The 19,768-nt window shown below is 45.5% G+C and overlaps 1 protein-coding gene and 1 pseudogene across 14 annotated transcripts in view; one reads left to right on the top strand and one right to left on the bottom strand.

Annotated features, from left to right (window-relative positions):
• Nucleotides 1-19,768, bottom strand: part of CELF2 (CUGBP Elav-like family member 2) — a 169,583-nt gene that overhangs the window by 14,963 nt on the left and 134,852 nt on the right. For 7 of the 14 annotated variants that reach the window (XM_023223298.2, XM_023223304.2, XM_023223297.2 and 4 more), the window contains 2 exons: nt 7,237-7,356; nt 114-311 (listed from right to left, as the gene is read on the bottom strand). In XM_023223298.2, the coding sequence (XP_023079066.1) occupies nt 114-311; nt 7,237-7,356 (318 nt within the window). Of the gene's footprint in view, nt 1-113; nt 312-7,224; nt 7,357-19,768 lie in introns of all 14 variants that reach the window. The other 7 variants (XM_023223309.2, XM_023223305.2, XM_023223301.2 and 4 more) reach the window with 2 other exon arrangements.
• On the top strand, nt 305-3,103 carry LOC111550048 (annotated as a pseudogene).

A 19,768-nucleotide genomic window follows, 5' to 3' on the forward strand; every position in this document is an offset into this window, starting at 1 on the left:
ATAACACATACAGCAGCTGCTTTCTGTTGTGACATGGGTTCAATCCGATACCTTCTAACCGTGCTCTAGAGGCCAGTGCTGCCAGCTGGGCTGGGCCCTGCCTGGGCACCTACCTTCCTTCTGGCTGCCCGCAGCGCTCTGCTGCTGCAGCAGGCTCTGGCTGTACAGAGTGGGCAGCGCGGCGGCTGCGTACTGCTGAATTCCTGAGTAGGCCTGGGTGAGGGCGTCCATGGTGCCAGCCGTGCCATTCGTCAAGCCTGTGGCGCCAAGTCCTCCATTCAGAGCCGCCATACCTGAGAGCATTTGAGCAACTTTACAAAAAACCCAACAATAGAGAAGAGAAACAGCACTTATTCATTAGTGCTTTCCAAAGGAAGTTAGAGAATCATTTGACACAATACAACAGCAAGTACATGCAGCTAGCACACAATTACACCGACAGGAAACTCAAAATGAAACCATGAAGAAATCAATCATGACAATGGGGGAAAATGACCTAAGCCATGAGAACCCTCACTCCCTAGGCCAGTGATCCAAACGCACTGTGGCACGAGTGAGACGAGACAGCTCAATGCCATGCAGCGTGCTACTGGCAAGTACCGTGGTTATCTTTTGGAAGGAAACGCCTTTTGCTTCTGGGAGCTTAGGAGCATGTTAAAAAAAAAAAAACCCTTAGTAGCAGAGGCCTGTAAAATATGTACACTGAAATCCATTTATTGGGCTTTTTAAGGAACTATGGGATGGCCTGCAGGGCTGAGGAGGAAAAGATGAAATAAAACTTTTTTCCTTTAGGCTGTGTGATGAGGAAATGGTGGCGAGGACGAGTTCTGTACTCTCAGAATCAGTGGACCTGCAGTTCCGGGAGTTACAATGTGGGAAAACGGGCTTTCTAAACAGCTGAATGATGATGCCAGGGACTATGACCTTAGGAATAAGTAGCCTGGCTGATGAAGAATTGAGGCAAAGAAGAAATGTGGACCTTTCCCACAGTAGCAGAGAGCTGAAGCTACTCATTCAGTATCAAAGTGGTTCAGTTTTCAGCAGCAAATAGTTATTCTGTGCATGCACCCATGCCCAAGTGGCAACGGGGTTTCGGCCACTGAAAGAGCTCCAGGTCATGTTTTTCAGTCAGCCGGAGACAGAGGCGTGTCTACAGGCCGGACCTTGGCTATCACCTGATGGGAACGGGATGGTGGCCAGTAGACTCGATTTCTCCCCTTGTATCCTGGCTGCTCTTTGGCTCTACTGGGGTTGCTGACTGTCACATTCTCCCTGAATACTGAGTCAAAGCCAGCAACACTTTATAGAGTGCTAACTTTCATATCAACTCAGGAAATGGAAGAGGGGACATCACAATTGCCTCTGGGTCCCTTTATGATCACAATTCTTTAAGAAAAGATCTGTTTCTGAGAAGAACTTACTGAAAACATGAATGAAAATCTCAGTGAAAGTAGGGCTACGGATTGGATACACGGAAACAGCAAGAATGGCTAACTGAAAACATAGGTAAGTCTAATGAGAACGGAGGACAACTACGGTAAGGCTGCCTGGAAACACCAGCGAATCCGGCAAGGCTGCCTGGAAACACCAGCGAATCCGGCAGCAGAGGGACCTCCCCACGCCCAGCATGCTCCTGCCCCAGCGGAGCAGGTGGGGAATGTTCTGTTTACTCCACTTGTGCTTCTATTCGGCCAGCTTCGCCTCTTCAATTAAAAGGACTCGTGTAAGATATGAATTAGGCCATGGCTTAACAGTGGAGGACTGTCACTGTGCCTCACCTCGGGTGTTCCTGTGCTGCTCAGAACAGACACTGAGCAGGGTGGCGAGGTGAGTGTGAATGGCATGAGAATGGAGTGGCAGCCTCCCGAGTGCAGGCTCAGCTCAGAGGTGTTGCCAGCTGAGGCCCTGCTGTGTCTACTTTTGTTTCTTATTATGAAGGGGTCTATCTATTAAGAAAATCATTGAGATTTTCATTAATGTTTTCATTAATGTTTTCTTTGGGTCATGCAAGTAAAAGCTGTCCAGAGAGCTTGGATGCAGACTGTCCTAATTACTCTAAATGATCCCTCGGACACTGGCAAATCACAGCCACCCCCCTGCCACTGTGCTTCCCCTCTGTCCCTGTTACTGTGGCCACCAGAGGGCTGGAGAGTCATTTCTCTCTTCCTCCAGTGGTCTTATTTCATCCTCATCTCCCGCTATTTATTTGTGTGATGCAAAGGAACTTCCGTGTTTTTGAGGTAGGTGAGGGGTATGTACAATAACTCGGGAAGGGCTGGACACTGCTGATAAATTCTGTTGGTCTCACTTTGGCCAGGCTGTTAACAGGTACTGTGGATTATAGATGATCGAGCTCTGCGCACAGTCCTTTAGAAATGCAGATGCCTGTGTGGAGGAAATTCTGGCAGGAGAAGAGTGGCGACTCGCTGCTCTGCTTGGATCTCAGGCATGAGGTTCTGGGTGTGACTTGCAGCCTGTGAAGCCACGCGGGGCCTTGCTGCCAGACGAGGACGGGCTGAAGACAGCAGCTCCTCTCTGATGGACGCCTCCAGGTTCCCATGGAGGGGTGGGGAGCATCGCACCGCCAGGATGCCTTGTCTGCTGAGGGTGGGAGTTTTCAGGCCCTGTCATGTGAGACCCACAGGGGCTCCTTCCTGCGATTTGCAGCCTCCATGACTTGGCTTCTCCAGAGCGCCATATACACATGAGGCATTTTATGGCGGTGGTCACTGGGACCCAACTCCCTTCTCTCTACACAGCTGTTTTTTAATTTCCAGGTCAGAAAAATTATCCAACTCTCTCTTTTGCCAAAAATGTTTTTCTCTTACAACGCAGAAGCAGAATGCAGCTTCTGCTCTTGAAATACTGGATGGATGTTTCAGAGGGCATTGCGAGGCTTGGAGCTCCAGCCAGTGACGTTCCAGCCACACCCTTCTTTCCTGGCTCCACTTCACAAAGGCTGGCTGTGTCTCTGGACTACACCTCAGAGCTAATCTGCTTTCCGGAAGGGTCATTTTTACTTCTGCTGGTGCTGTGCATGTAGGAGACAGCTGTGGCCGGCCCTATTTTCCTGGGGAAGGTGGGGGGTGGCAGAGGCAGTACCATGAGCAAGGGATGCAGATGCTCAAGGGGGACGAGTCAGGGGACATGGGGAGGGTTTGGCCTCTCCAGCCAGGGGCTCGCCTCCTCCATGGTATAAACATCTATGTGAACAAAAAAGTTCTAATAAGTACCAGCACACTGAGAATATTTTAAACTACAACTATCATGGAAAATCTGGGAGGGTGGTTCCTAGGTCCAGGGTGGAAAAGTAGCTGAAAACATGGTAGGATTTGAAGAACAATCAGAGGCAGCATTCCACCTCTGAGAACAGTTCCCGTGAGTCAACCTGATGTTATTCTAGGTTAATTCTATCAAAGACAGTGTTTGTCAACCCGGCTGTGGGTACCTGATTTCCTCTAAAAGCTCTGGATAACAGAAGCAGAGCTGTGAAGAAAGTTAAGTTGAATAAAATGCTTCCACTTAAAAGAATAGGGCTTTTCCTTGAAATGGCCCAATGGATCAGCCGTTTCCTCTCATTTATTATCATCAGCTCCATTCCCATGCATGCTATTTAGACGAGGAAGGCTGGAAGCAAGTGACAGGTGTGGCAGTGCTCCGCAGGGAGGCCTCTGCACCTGCCCCGTCGGGAGGGCCGGCACGCAGCCTGACAACTGAGTGCCTTCTGCCTCATTCCTCTCCAGAGGCCCTCAGTCTACGATAGAGACCCAGGAGCTGGGAGATGCGGAATCTGTTAACGTGGCACAGGAGGACTAACCCATAAACGTGAGCATGAGTGTTTTTTGTTGGGGGCACTAAGGAGATGACACTGAAAAGGAGCATCACAAGCCAAGTGCCATAGAAGACCACACTGACTGCAAGCTGCCCTGCTAGGCTTTATCCCAAATCAATGAAAAAGGGAGGAGGTCTTAATATTCTCACAGATTTGTAACCACTTCACTGGGGTAAGTTTTCTTTTGTATAGATGACGGATTATCCTTCTAAGCTACAAGCTGATAAATGAGAAGCTAAATGTACAATGTCTAGAACTAGGGTAGAAGTTGTCTCTGTGTACACTGGGTGTCACTTACATGCCTGCCTGTGTTATTAAGGGCACACACATTGTGTGGGGCTGTGGAAACTATAAATATTAGGAATACAGATTAAAATAGGAATTTCACAATGCAAGGAGTGCCAAGCCACAAAAATATGCCCGGAGCATCTTCTCACGGAACATATTTCCATAGACGCTTTTCACCAGGCATCTGCAGCTGGTTTTCTTAAAACAATCATAATTTTCAGCACTATATGGTAAGCCATTTGGAAGCCATTCGAATTATGCGATAAAACAAGGAAAAATAAAGATGCCACTTGACATACACTGAAACACATAAAATCAGATAGACTCTCGGGTGGAAAAAGTATGTTCTTCACCTTAGTTCAGATGTTAATATAGAAAACATGCTCAGGGAACCCTGAAAAAATCCAGAGGTGAACACTGATGGTGAATCACATGTCTTCCTTCTTCTGATCTTGATGGTTCCTACATTTTTACGGTGCTGTACTGTTTTTTAGCCCTTCAATTCATTAATGTATAAGGGAATAAAAAGGACATCCAACTCAAAACAGTATAATTTAGCTACTTGTCTACTGACCAAAAACTTCATTTTTTGGGAGAGGTGTTGGGCTCTTGAGCAGGAAAGAGGGTAAAACGTAGGCTCTGGTGAGTCATCTACCTGCTTTCTGGCTGGCTGCTGCGCCAGTGGGAGAGAGTTGGCTCTGTTCAGAACACCTGAATACTCTCCATATGGAAACAGATAACGGCTGCTGCAGTGGGGCGGGGTTAACAGCGGTGCTACGGAAGCTGCTGTCAACTATTTGAGAAGCTGACTCTGTCCAGGTAACCACTGCTTGCCGACTTTCTTTAGGAATTATCCAGTGGAACCGGTAGCACAATCATCTCTGTTGAGAAGGAATGGTCTGAAAGAGGATACTCTGTCTTGGAAGGTTTTCTGTTGATATTTTGAGACAAGCAGCAAATAGTAGCTCTAGGTCAGTGCAGGAGATTGTAAAACAGCTCTGCGTTAGTAACACTTTCCAGGCACAAGGAATGTATTTTCATTTGTGCCTGGTTTTGGTTTAATTAAATATTTTCTTGGTTCACACTATCTAGTAGGGGTTATGTGAAATGACATTCTTTCTTCATTTTCTATGAACTGTACAGACTGATATTAACCCAATAGCAAAGAATTTTAAAAAGCAAAACAATTTAAACTTGTTGTCCTTGCCAGAAGCAAAATGTGTATCACACAAGACCCCACACAAGAACTACTCATGGTTTCTCTGCCATTCAACACAGCCCCTCTGCAGTCCCTGACGAGAACGATGGCAAAATCTCAGCAATGCAGAGCAGAGCAGCGTGGACAGGGCGGGACACGGACGAGAGGACACACACACCAGTCATGAGCACGTGCTGAGGAGGACAACCATTCCCACTGGCCTGTTACTCTGCAGACCAAGGACAGGCAGGCGGTCAAATCAAAGTCCTTGTTTTAGGGGAACTAGGTCCTGGGGCAAGAGAAGCAGCATGAGGGGATGTGTGCGAGCACACGCGTCCTCGACCTAGGTGAAGGACAAGGTCAGAGCGAGGAGCTGTACCGGAAACGGGGGTCAAGGCAGTGAGGCTCCTACTTGGCTGCTGGAAAAGTCAAAGCTGGAGGCGGTTCTAACTGGAATATAACATTGCGGCCGCCGCGCGGCTACCAGTTCACGGGCTCCACGCTAACCACGAGCCATCCCATTTGGGAGGTGTGGTCAGCTAAAGCTCGGTCCACGCTTTTGCTTCTCCTAGAGCTGCTGCATACAAGGATGTACTAAAACCTGAAAAATGTCCTCATTCTAAAAGTGATCTATTTTATCAGGATTAAAAAGGTTAATTTTTATTTGGATAAATTTTAGGTTCATTTTCTACCAAGTCCAGTGCAAGGTATTCTGAGCTTTTACAGTATGAAATTACTGGGATTATTTTGTTTTAAAAAATTATACTGCCTGGTCACCCTTTCAAAACAGTCCACTTATTGAACCATGCCTTAAAATAGGGCAACAACTGTCAAGGACTCCTTTACGAAAAATGAGAATGGGCAGGTGCCGGGGTGCCCGGGCTGCGTGGTAGCTAACTGGGCTCCAGTATCAGCAGCTCTGTTGGCTGTCGTGGATCTGCTGGGCTTGGCTACTCTCAGGCAACCAGGGAGTCCGAAACGGAGGGACAGGGAAATTTCGTGTCCCCTCTGTGGGCTGAGGATCAGTTTCCCCACTGCAGGAACCCATACCGAGCTGGAGTCTAAAACATGACTCATCCTCTGGCCGGCACACCGTTCCCCCATCAACCGAGAATGACAGGAACGGGTGGGCTGCGGAGGACAGAACCAGGAATTCTCTGGTGAGTCCATCCGTTATGTTTCGGAACCAAGTACAATTTTCTAAGTGATATGCCTCCAGCCTATTTCAACCTGCCACAGCTAAACGCTGCCCTTCTGGATGGTCCCTGATGTAGAGTGACCCATACCTGTGGGTGCTTAATAAAGATTCTGATCATGTCAGTTCCGGCAGTGACTCCTCTCCCCTCAGTTTCATCTTCTTTCCAAGGCCTAATTTTCTCCCGTATTTAATTGTCATGAATCTTTGGACTTTGGAGCTGGAGGCTACCTTTAAGAATCATCTGATCCAGAACTTTCCATTCTCAAATGGAGACTCCCGAGCCCAGAGAGGGAGCAGCATCTGCCTGACTTCCCACAGCTGCCTGGCAGCAGAGCTGGGTTCAGGCTTCCAGCCTTCCAGTCCATTAACTTTGCCCACTGTAACACCCTGCCTCGCAGGGCAGAACCGACCGAAACCAAAGCAAACCAAACCAAACTGCTGGAAACCTGAAAATAGCTGCCAGCCACAGAAGCCCATGGATGAGCACACGCGCGGTGCTACACACTGAAGAGAATCTGGGGGTGGAGAGTGGTCAGGGGTTTTCTGAGGCAAAATGAGTGTAGGCAGCTTTTGCCTATCAAAGCATGTGCTCCTCCATCCCAAGTTTTAGTTCTCCCCGTGGCATATCCTTTTTCGGGTCATTTCTGGCTGACCACTTTCTGTGGAGAATTTGGGGGAAGGCTGTCCACCAGAGCAGCAAATACTCACTGTTGATGGTACCTGCTAGTGCATTAATATTATTCAGTCCAACAGTGGCTCCAGCCAGTCCTTGCAGAGTCCCAAGAGAGGTCAAGGAGTTCATGGCGGCACCAGCAGTGGAGTTTGGGGTTGAAGCAGCCACTGAAAAACAAAAGGAAGACAGGAAAGGGGAGAAAAGATACGAGGTGAGTGACAGCTAAGAAGACTGGAAATCCTTCTTCATCTCATTGGACGGAGCTGAGGAGCCGTGCTTATGGCTTTGGGTGAAGGACATATGGAATTGTACTTGTGGCAACTTTGACAGATTTGGTGGTTAAAAACAAATCATCATAGCACTGTTTTGCCAATATAGCAAATACACTCACTGCTGGATAGTGGGGAAATCTGTGAATGGGAGGCCTGCCCAGCCAGATTTATACATAACGAAGTTGGCAATCATTCTTTGGCTTCATTATTGGACAATATCTTGCTTAGTTTTTTTTTTTAAACCTATGTGCAAGAGTAAGATGGGCTTTTATTTTTCCTTCTTGTACTGTCTTTAGTTTTGCTACCAAGGTTTTGCTAACCTCATACAATGACTGGGAGAGGGTTCCTATTTTTCTGTTCTCTGGAATAGACTCTGTAAGATTAAAATTAACTGTCATTTAAGTGTGCGGTAGCACTTGCCAATTAAATGTTCTGGACTTTCTATTTCTTCATGGGAATATTTTGAAATAACGATTAAATTTCCCTAATAAATAGGACGACTGAACTTTTCTTTTCGTTCCTGAATCTGTTTTATGAAGTTGCTGCTTTCTAGAAATTGCTGTATTTTGTTTTCAACTATATACTGGCATAAAGTTATTCATAATATCTTCAGTAAACTTTCAAAATGGAAAACATTTAAATGTAAGACATTTCTTGGTCTGCCTGATCTGTCAGTTACTGGAAGAAGCATGTGAACATCTGTCACTCTAACTCCATGTAAACATGTTTATTTTTGGAAATGTATCTTGAAGGTGTATTTCTATGCAAGAGGTTACTACTTGCATAGATTTGGAAATGATCCTATCTTCTGGTGAAATAAACCTTTTTGGGGCAAGCTTTTGTTTCTAATTTTTCCCTGAAGTCTGTTTTGTATGATGTTTGGTGTAAGAAAGCACCAGCTTTTTTGGGTTTTTGCACTGGATATCTTTTTGCCATCTTTTTACTTATCTGTTTATATTTTGGCTACATCTCTAATATATAGACAGGTTTTAAAAAACACAGCCTTATAATTTAAGTCTTTTAGTAGGGGCATTTAGATTTTGTCCTATTTGTTCTGCTAATATTACATTTTTTTCCTCTCCTTTCTTGCTGTCCTTTGAAACAGAGGCTTGCTCTGTCGCCCAGGCTGGAGTGCAGTGGCATGATCTCGGCTCACTGCAGCCTCCACCTCCCAGGTTCAAGTGATTCTCCTGCCTCAGCCTCCCGAGTAACTGGGACTACAGGCGCCTGCAACCATGCCTGGCTAATTTTTGTATTTTTATTAGAGATGGGGTTTCACCATTTTGGCCAGGATGGCCTTGATCTCTTGACCTCATGATCTGCCCGCCTCGGCCTCCCAAAGTGCTGGGATTACAGGTGTGAGCCAGCAAGCCAGCTAGGTTTGTCTTTCAATTCCATTTCCCCTCTCTACTACTTTGGAAGTCATGCATAGTATTTCTACTCTCTTGTATATGGTCATAAAAACTAAGTCATCTTTAACTTATGAAAAGCAAAGTTACTTATCTTTGCTCTTTGCCAGAACAATTCAAGGATCTGAGAATACTTTAAGCAGAAGAGCCCCCTCTGAACCCAGGTGTGGGATATTCATGCATTTTACTTGTAGCTTGGTTTTCAGTTTTTTATTCAGCACTTACTATTCTTCACAGCACACATTTAGATTTGCCCACATATTTACCACTTCCTTTGCTTATTATTCATTCTTCTTTCATCTGGGTTATTTATCCTTTAGTCTGAAGTTATATCCAATACAGCTTTATTTTGTGAGGGTCTATTGGTGAAAAAGTCTTTTAGCTTTAGTTTGTGTGAAAATTACGTCTTTATCCTAGTTCATGAAATATTTCTTTCCTGGATATTTGAGATTGACAGGTTTTTCTAAGCACATTTTATGGTCTTCTGACTTCCATCATTACTGTTGAGATGTCAGGCACTGAGATTTTGTGTTTCTTGCAGGGTGGTTTTTCTCTCTGTTTTAAAGATCTTCTCCTTGTCTTTGGTGTTCTGCATTTATCACTATGGTGCTTCCAAGTTTAGATTGATTTTTATTTTCCCTGCTTGGAATTCATTTGGATCGCTGAATATGTGGATTTTTGTTTCTACCTTTTATCAGTTCTGGAAAGTTCTCGGTTATTAGCTGCTCTTACATTGACTTTCCCCCATCCTCTTTCTCTAACTGAGGAATTTAGCTAGACCTCAGTTAGATCTAGTCCATGTCACTTAACCTCTCATGTTCTGTTTCTCAGTTGGGCATCAACTCCAAAATCTGTGTTCCAGCTCACCACATTCTCTTTCAATTGTATGTAATGTTCTGTTAAACTTACATCTCCAAATTTTACATTTTGGTTATATTTCTAGAATGTTATCAACAACATGCTGGATCATTTTTCATAATCAGTTACTTTTTCACTTTTCAAATTCTTTTAATACGTCAACGTATTAGCTATACTTCCTTTCTGTTGTATGCTAATAATGCTAGTATCTGAGGTCTAATAATGGTGGTATCTAATAATGTCCCTGCTATTTCTCACTCTTGGTGCTTGGTTAACTTGTATATTTTGTGGGGTTTTTTTGGTTGTGAGCTTAACTATCTTGGAACTTTATTTCTAGGAATAATTTGAGGTCTGGGTTGAAGAGGGGTTCTTTCAAGAACGACTTAACATTTGATTCTACAAGGTGCTGGAGGAAACTACAAGCTGGGGATACTTTAACTTCATGGCTTAGGATTTTGGGCCACTCAGACACAATCAAATTGGGTTGTAAACTCACGTGAGGGATGGTTTACTGCTATGAATTGTCAGAGGGAAATTCCCCCGGCCCTACCTAGTACTATGTTTTGAGATAGGCAGTTTTCCTTGTAGTTTTCTAAGGGAGAACATTTTTTGTTCATCTTTACACTGAGAGTTTAGCCTTTTGGGGTTTCAAGCTCGTATGGCGAGGGTCTCCTATTAGATACTGCACAGAAGCCTTGGACTTCCTTGTATTCCTTATGGTTGGGAAAGCTGTGCGAACAGATACTCGAATTTATTCAGTTCACCAAATATCCTTAAGGGGAAAGCCACATTCAATATGCTGCCGCTTCTCTGAGTTTCCTCTTTCAGTTAGTCATTGATTTATGAGTATTTTTTGCTAATTGACTACTGATGTCATTAAATATATTTTTAAAAATCTTACTATACATTTCAGGGTTTTTCCCGGTGGGAGGGTCCTTCCAGCAATCTAGTCTGCCTAACTGCCAGAAATAGAAGTCTCTCCTATTTGGAGTATTTCCTAGGGACTGCATCTGATGTCAGTCTACATGTGATGGTCCTTACCAGATTGCTGTGCTAGTAAGTGGAGTGCTAAAGACCATCCCTAGTATATGTTTGAATTCTAAACCAGCAAAAAAAGGCCTGAACATTTTCATACAATTTTAGGGGACACGAGGGAAATACTTTTAAAATAAGGATATCCGTGGGCCTTCTTTCCAGTGAAACAACCACAACAGATAAAATGATAAAAACCAACCACTTAAAGTCTCTGGAAATTGTCCTAAGTACATACATGAAGAAATAAGTTTTTCTCCAGAAGATTTATCAAACATCAGCAAGAACAGTAAGAATCCGTGGCATGTGAGCTACAACCCACAACCTGCTCCCTTTCCTGGTACAAATCCCCTCCTCTGAAGCTCAGCATAAAGGATGCTCTACCCTGGGCGGGTATGGCCAAGAAGATGGGGCTCCCTCTTCCCACAGCTCCAAACACACAGGGTTATGGTTTCTCCCAGGGAGGGGGAGACTACCAACATTGACAATTCACAGCTCCCACCCCTGCCAGCTCTGTGGCAGAATCTCTACTCTAGGCCAAGAAGCAGAGGGGTCCCTTCCTCCGCCCAGCCTTTACTCATGGAGTGGAAGCTCTACACCAGGCATAGCATTCTGAGAGTACTAGGTCCCATTCAGCCCACCCCATCTCACTCACTGGGTGGAGGTTTTATGCTGGAAAAGGCAAGGAGAGAAGACCAGTTGCTCCTATGCTCACACAGCACTCTTCTTGTAGACGAGAGGTGTCATTCACAGAAAAGCAGGCCACTGTCCCTGCACCACCTCCAGAGCAGGGAGAGATAGGTCACAAGAACACAGGGTTCTGTAACTTTCCCTAGGGATAAATAATCATTTGGAACAGAGTATGGGAAAGTTCAAGCCTAAGGCACTGTCAGAAACAAGAGAAATTTTGTTGATGAGCAATTAAGAGTAGGCAGTAGCTCCACAATGGCAAAGTAGACCAGCTGAAAGCTTAGCAGAGAGGACAGGGAAAGGGACAGCCGGAAAGAGTCCTCCTGGGGTCACAGCAGGCCTCAGGGACTGCCTGAAAGAGCACTCCTACGAAAGGGCCCAACCACAATCAGAGCAGACTGTGGGGACAATTTATGCTCCAGGGCCAAAAATAATAGCGCAAACAATTGAAGATTGGTGGAGGCTAACAGCTGGAAGTGAAAACAACAGAGACACAGCAGCCAGAAACTTAACAGAGATCAGGCAAAGAGGCAGTGAAAGGGAGCTAGCTGTCTGGAAGAATTTTGTAATTTAACAAAGAAAAAATAGGAATGTCACTCATAGCTCAAGGCTGTGGCCTCTGAGGAGTGACAGCAGAGGTGCACCACAGGGGAATAGACTTCACTGAATTATTCTTGCTAAATCAATAAGGAAATAAACACAAATGAGAAGCCAGTGGGGAAGGGGTGATGTGCAGTGGGTAAGGAGGATCAGCACCCAGAAGTGCTGTAACATCTACAGTGTCTTGCTGTTAAGAGAAAGCTATGATATGTGCAAGAGAACAAGAACATGCAATCTGTACACGGGAAAAAGCAGACAGCACACAACAGAAACTGCGTGTAAGAGGGCCCAGATGTTAGACTTACTGGACAAAGACATGGAAGCAGCGATTATAAATAGGATAACAATCTAAAAAACCATGTGTAAAGGATTAAAAGTATAATTACAATGTTTCATCAAATAAAGAATGTCAACAAAAGGCTGAAATTATAAAAAAATTGGAAATTATTTTACAAAGTAAATTTATTTCCTTCAACATTCATAAATCAACACAGTAAGTGCCAGTAAATAGGACAGAGGCCACTGGCAATTTTAAGAAAATCATACTGCCTAGCATGTGATAGACATCTACCAGGCAAATGGCAAATGGCAGCATTTTAAAATTTAACTTTCAGTAGGAAAGTGATGGAAATAAAAATTAGCCTAGACAGTTCACCATACAAAAACAATTTTAAATGAGGGTAACTGCAGTGAAATAATCTGCAAAATACCTATAAAACTTTAGTAAATAAATGTGACCTGAATTGAACTGACAAGTTTTAATGGGCTATATGTAATTTACTTGTGTCCTGATTTAAAAAATGGAAATTCTGGGGCTGAAAAGGAAAGAACCAAAATGAAAAATTCACCATAGGGCTCTACAGTTGCTTTGAGTTGGCAGAAGAATAAGTGAACTGGAAGATATATTGATAGAGATTTTACAATCTAAAGGAGAGAAAGAAAAAAGAATGGAGAAATGAACAGAGCCTCATAGAAATATGGCACACCATTAAGCACATTAACACACATGTAAAGTGTGTAATGCATGTACCAAAGATAAAGACTGGAAAAAAAAAATTGCGAGACATAATGGCTGACAATTTCCCAAATCTGATGAAAGACATTAATCTACACATGCAAGAAAATAGACTCCAAGTAGGATAAACGTAAGGAAATCTATACCCAGGCACATAACAGAAATATGTTGAAAGTTTAAGAGAAAATCTTGAATGGAGCAAGAGAAAAATGATTCATCATGGATCCCAGTAAGATTAACAGCTGACTTATTAGCAGAAACAGTGGACCAGAAATTAGTAAGATGACATATTAAAAGTGCTAAAAAGAAAAAGCCTATTAACTCAGAATCTTATATCCAGCAAAACACAAGACACAAAACATAAGACAGGCTGTTGCTCTTAGTCTCTGCAGCTTGCACCATGCAGAATGTCATCTTACAGCACAGACTTCACCAGTCTCCACCTTTTTGCACTGTAACTGGGGATGGTCAACTGCCTCTGTGGTGAGTAGGGGAAGGATCATGGAAGTTGGCTGGCATGGGGCATCACTGAGAAAAGCAGGAAAAAGGGTCCTAGCCCAGCCCCATTGCTACTGAAAAATGAAACTATAAATTTTAATAAAGAACACAACTCTATAGTTTCATCAGCTCTTTTCACTGGAATCTTAAAAACAAAACACAAAAAAAACTGGAGGCAAAATGGGGTTTCATTAAGCCTGCCTTGGACTCAATCTGTTCCCTTATCTCACCAAGCTTCTGTTTCATTGTATTTAAACGGAGGAAGAAGGGTACCTAATTCACTGGGTTGTTGTAAAGATCAAATAATCTATGTAATGAATTTGGCACTGTATTTGGCACCATTTTTAGATCATCATCAGTTATTAGGTAGAGGTTGAACTGAACAGACAAAATGATATAGGATCTATTTTATGAAACAACGAAAGCAGGTGACACTTTTCTCCACTTTCATCTAAACATCTCCAGCTACTGATGACTGCACGGCCATTGGTCTGGCTTCTGTTGGAGGACCTTCTTCCACCTTGCAGGAAATCACAGGGAGGACCCTGTATGCCAGGCTGTAACCTTTCTCTTCCTATGACATCCACACTGTAAATTGTTGGCCCAGAGATGCTGCCTGCTGTGTCCCCATCCGGGGCATCCAGAGTAGGGCCTGTCAGAGCCTGCTTCTAGAGAGTGCTTCGCCCCAGGGCAAGGGAGAAGAGGTGCTGGAGGACGCCAGGCCTGGCTCCTCTTGTGCTCAGGGATGACTTCTCAAATCCTCCAAGTCTCCAAGGTGGGTCTGCAAACAGGTGTGTTGATGCCACACACTGCTCTTGTGTGGATGGCTCCCAGATACGATGGCAGTGAGTTGGATAGAGAGCTCCATAGGCACAGACACGCACATAGCCTATGGGCATGGGGGAAGCCTAGCTCAGGGGGCCACAGGAGAGGTGGAGGCAGCCTAGAAACTCCCTGGGCCACTTTTGTTACTGATGACAATGAATCGATATGCAAATTAGATCTTACACCCTGGCTTCCTATTTAAAAACTGGGAGGCTGGCTACAGTGAACTGGACATAATTTCTCACTTCTTACTATGCTGTTCTTAGGCAGTCCCAGTAGAAAGATGGAGAGAAGGTGAAGAAAATGAGGGAGAAGAATCAAACATAAGACTAAGAAAAATTAACTAGATGACTTGCCTTAAAGTGGAAAGATGCCCTGTGTACTCTACATCACTGGACAATTCTTTGAAAATTCACCCCACTGGCATCTCAGTTGTAAGAGGATGGTTTTATTGCACATCTAGCCACCTTTAAGAACCTTTTGAATGTTAACAAATAATCTATTTAAAGCATAAGAAAAACTCCAATTTATCACACAGCCAACCTTGATCAAGTACTTAAAGACTGACTATTCAGCAGATGCACAATCGAGAAAGAGGTCCTAGACAGACACACACGTGGTGCCACCAACACCCAGACTCTCCATTTCTGTGCTGGCAGACTGGCAAGATGCTGCCTCGGACCACCATCTGCATTCTTCCCACCTCAAATTCCTTTAGTCTGTTCTGAGAACTGTACCCTACGCTTTCTCACTTAAAAGTTTTACAAAATGCCAAAGGAGCATCTCAGGAAAGGTGCAGTCTATAAATGTTGGCTCATAATCTCCCAGAGCACCTCTTCAAGCAGAGGCTGCACCATCCAAGCAGGAGGAGGCAGAACAAAGCCAAGAGGATCCCAGACGGAGGCTGCAAAGTGCACCTCACCTTGCTTGCACAGTGGCTGCAATAACTTGTATACGTCACATTTTAAGCCTGTTGTATCACTGGTTAAAACCTATCAATCAGGCAATGGACATTCAGGCCAGCTGGCTTGCCAGGAAAGAAAATGGCCGAGCAGTCAAGGACGGCCTTGGTTTTATCAGCTCATGTGGCAAAGTCTGTGGCGTTTTGTGAAAGCTGTTTGTGGGGTAGGGTGGGGTGTGGAGAACAGGAAAAGCGAGGTGGTCCAGAGGCCCCGATGGTGAGGATATGCCCCACCTTGGCCCTGGCCACAGAAGTTCTTTGCTTGTTTGACCAGATAAGCTCACTGTTGGAAAACTACAAATTGAGTAATCCCAAACACTAATCCCAACTGAGGGGACAGGATGGGTTCCTTCTCCTCAGAGCTGTTGTAGGTCTGGGATGAACACTATACCCAGAAGAGATTATTGTCTTAGGTTAACACTGTAGGTCCGAGACCGAGTGCCTAGGTCATTAGGTGCTAGAAGATCACCTGGAATAACTCCCGTGTAGTATCTCCAACAGAGCTGAGGGCTGGACCCCCCAACCAGTGCAGGGCCTTCCTTCTCTTCCTAATCCCACTGACAATAACAGGTAATAGTACATCTTTCAGACGGATCTTTTACTGCAGTGGGATGCTCCCAGGCAAACTGTGAACTAGAGTCTTTCCTGCACATGAAAGATGAAGAAGCAGAGGCCCAGAGTGCTGATAGCACTGGCCCTGGTGTACCCGTGAGGGAGGCAGGGTGGGCGCCAGCACCCAGGTGTGGCCATGAGGACTCCACAAGGAGGCCAGTGGCCTTTGCCACTTAGGGATACAGCAGTTGTGGAGGAAGGGCTGTTTGGAAGCTCTCTCAAACCAACCCAAATACATTTCCAGAGAGGCAAGGACCTGAGTCCACTTTCTAGGAAAAAGTTCTTTTCTCGGACCACCTCCCCCTAACCCCTCACCAGCCTTGGATTTCCTATGGGAGGAGGGGTGACTAATCAGACTGGTAGAACTGGGAAGGACCTGCATCCACCGGGCCAGGGCTGGGGGAGGGGCACCGAGTTGAACCAGAAGATGCCAACATGTGTTTGACAAAGGTGTTCCTGTTCTCTCTTCTCTCTCTGTTCCAATAGCGCCATTCCTGGATAGGTAGATTAAGCTTATCTGGGGCCTAAGGGCTATGTTTGGAGAGGGAGCTAATAATTACTATTATGTTCTCTGTTCATCCCCCAGCCAACCCAAGACATCCATGTCCTAATTTCTGGAACCTGTGAATATGGTAGGTTACACAGCCAAGGGAAATTAAAATTGTAGATGGAATGTGCTGTGGTTTCACTGTGCATTCCCCAAATTCCATGTGTTGGAAACTTTATCCCCAATGTGGCAGGGCCTTTCAGAGGTGATTGGACTGTGAGGGCTCTGCCTTTATGAATGGATTAATCCATTCATGAGTTAATAGGTTAAGGAATTCATGGGTTATGTAACAGGAGTGGAAGTGGGGCTTTCTAAGAAGAGGAAGAGAGTCCTAAGCAAGCATGTTAGCACACTCAGCCCCCGGCCATGTGATGCCCCCCACTGCCTCAGGACTGCAGAGTCCCTCACCAGATGCACTGCCCTGACCTTGGACTTCTCAGTCTCCAGAGCTGTAAGAAATAACTCCTCTTTAAAATAAGTTATCTACTTTCAGGTCCTCTGTTATAAGCCACAGAAAATGGAGTAGGAAGGTTGCTGATCAGCAGACCTTGAGATGGGGGAGATTACTGTGGATGGTCTGGGTGGGTTCTTGTAAATCGAAGAAGGAATGAAAAGAGAAAAAACTCAGAGATGACAGCATGAGGACTTGCTGGCACTGAAGATGGAGGAAGGCACCATGAGCCAAGTAAAGCTGGTGGCCTGCAGAAGCTGGGGAAGGAAATGGATTTACCCCGAGAGCCTCCAGAAGGAACACACCCTGCTGACACCTTGACCCCAGCCCAGTGAGTCTGCTGGGTTCCTCATCTACAGAACTGCAACATAATAAATATGTGTTGTTTTAAGCCATGAGGTTGGTGGTAACTTGTCATCTCAGCAACAGGAAACTAACATTCTCCAGCTCCACTGTACTGGGAAGAACGCTAACAGTGAGCACAGCGAAGGTGTAAGCGCCTGCCACGTGCTGCTCATTGCCGAAAGCACGTCACGCGCCTTAGCCCATTAAGTCCTTTACAGTTATCCTGTGAAGTGAAGTGGCGTGCAGAAGGTCACACAAGTCTCAGTGGTAGAGCCAGAATTTAAACCCAGGGGTCTGGCTGCAGAGTCAGCATGATGTTGATGTGGAAGTTAAGATTCTATGTCGCCTCTTAAATCTGTCTAGTGGCTACTGCCGAGATTTACTTACGGAAGCAGTGAACTTGCACTCACTCAGATTTGCCTTTAATTTTTTGGCTGTGTCCCTTCCAGTCTGTGAGACCTTGGGCCATCTGCTCCATTCAGCTGAGGCTTAGTATTTATGCCCGAAATGGGAGTAACGTGCACTGCCTCTGCGGACGGGCGCGACGGTCCGAGAAGGTGGCACTGATGTGTGATACACAGCGGGTGATCAATAAACGTGTGTTCAGTCTACATCTGAAGAAGGAGAATCCGGGTGTTCTGTCCTCAAAAGAGGAACTGCATCTTTTCACTTCATTTGACAGCACTTGCAATGAAGATTGAACATCTTCCTCCCCAGAGAGGCGACTGGATGGATGATGACTAATTTTGCAGCCTTTCTCATTAGTCTGGCCATCGGGAAGGTCAGTCTGTGTGTACAGTTTTGAGAGCATCCCGAGGAGGGTGACAAGACAGAAAGAGAGTGAGCTGATAAGAGTAAAACTGAGCCTAGAGAGGCGAAGACTAAGGCAAGAAACAGTCTTAGGTCTTGACGTGAGAAAGATATTCTTCGCAGCTCAAGAGATCAAAATTAGGATCAGTGGGTGGAAGCTGTTCAAAGGCAGATTTTAGTTCGATACAGAGGGGAGCCGGCTAGTGAAGAGAAGTCTTCCGCAGCGAGCTGCGCCGCCTCTGAGGCACTCGAGTCCCTGTTTGTGGAGTGAGAAAGCAGATGCCTCCGACGTATATCAAGGGGTTCCTGCAGACCCTAAGGCTAGGCTTGATGGCCACAAGGTCCAAAAAGCCAACTTTTGAAAAGCTCTTATTGTTGTGCCAAATACACTCCGGCCTCATCTCCTGGCAGAGAAAGAGAGGACTCCGTGAAGGCAGGATTCTAACGCTTCCAGGCAGAACTCTGGCGAAGGCTCCAACTTCCAATGCCCGCAGCACAACGGAGCAATGTGAAAATCCCATGTCAATTTAGAGACCCGAGAACAAAGGATCTACATAAATACAAGCCCCATTAAGCTTAAAATGGAAACAGCTTTTATTCCCTCTCCCAGGGAAACCTATACAGCAGCTGCCACACCAAGCACACCTGACTCGATCCTGAATGACCAGATCACAGAGAAAGTCACCAAGAAAAAGCGCAGTTGTGTGGTGTCAACTCCCTGTGGCCCAGGGCCCTGGGCTGCGGATGCTCTGCAGGCCATTTGGTCAGAGTTGTCGTCCCTTCTGCTTATGTGCCAGAAGAAATGGGAAGAGCTTCAGAAACAGAGTGGGTAAAGCCAGTTGCTGCCATGGTACGACTGGGCCAGGGCCAGAGAACCCCTCCGTTCCTCTGAGGCAGCTCAGAAGCAGGGCCCCCGAGGGCCACCCTCAGCTCCCAGGCCGCCACTCCGCGCAGGCAGGAGCGGAGGCCCAGCCCAAGCCCGTCCTGGAGAAGCCCACCTCTCCTCCCCGGAGCGGGAGCGGGGTGGGGAGCGCGAGCAGGGCCTGCATACATAGGGGCTCCCGTGGGCTGCTTCTTCTTTGTAGAAGGTGGGATGGTGAACAAGACTTTTGATTTGGGGTGAGGCTGCCTGCTGAGGAACTTGGGTATTCCTCCATCCTTCTAAAGATTCCAGAAAAACGGCAATGAGGGGCTTATCCATCTCTCACACTTGCCAGTTCTTTATTTAAAAGATACTTCCCACATGAATGTTCCCCTTCCCCCTCGTCTGGTATCAGCGTATCTGCAGGGCATGTCTAGCGTAGGTCTGTCGCAGACACCAGCTTGCTTTCCAGGAACACATGCGTTAATGTTCCCATATTAACCCTACTTCCCACTTTTCCTGGAGAGCAAAATACTTTTTTTTTTTTTAAGCTACAACAAAACATTAACAGAAGACAGCAAGAATTTGCCGTCGGTGCACTCATTAAACACTTTTCATAGAACAATTAGTGAAAGCACAGTGGCTTTGTGGTTTACGAAATAAAATCATTGTAAACACAGAGAAAATTGCCTGCATTGACCAAACATACTCAGGACACTGGAGCCAGCGGTTGCCGTTTTGCCTCAAAAGAGCTTGGATGCTGAATTCCAACTGCGCAGGAAAAGATTGTGA

This window comes from Piliocolobus tephrosceles, chromosome 9 (genome assembly GCF_002776525.5).
Source record: "Piliocolobus tephrosceles isolate RC106 chromosome 9, ASM277652v3, whole genome shotgun sequence".
In the NCBI taxonomy this organism is placed as follows: domain Eukaryota; kingdom Metazoa; phylum Chordata; class Mammalia; order Primates; family Cercopithecidae; genus Piliocolobus; species Piliocolobus tephrosceles.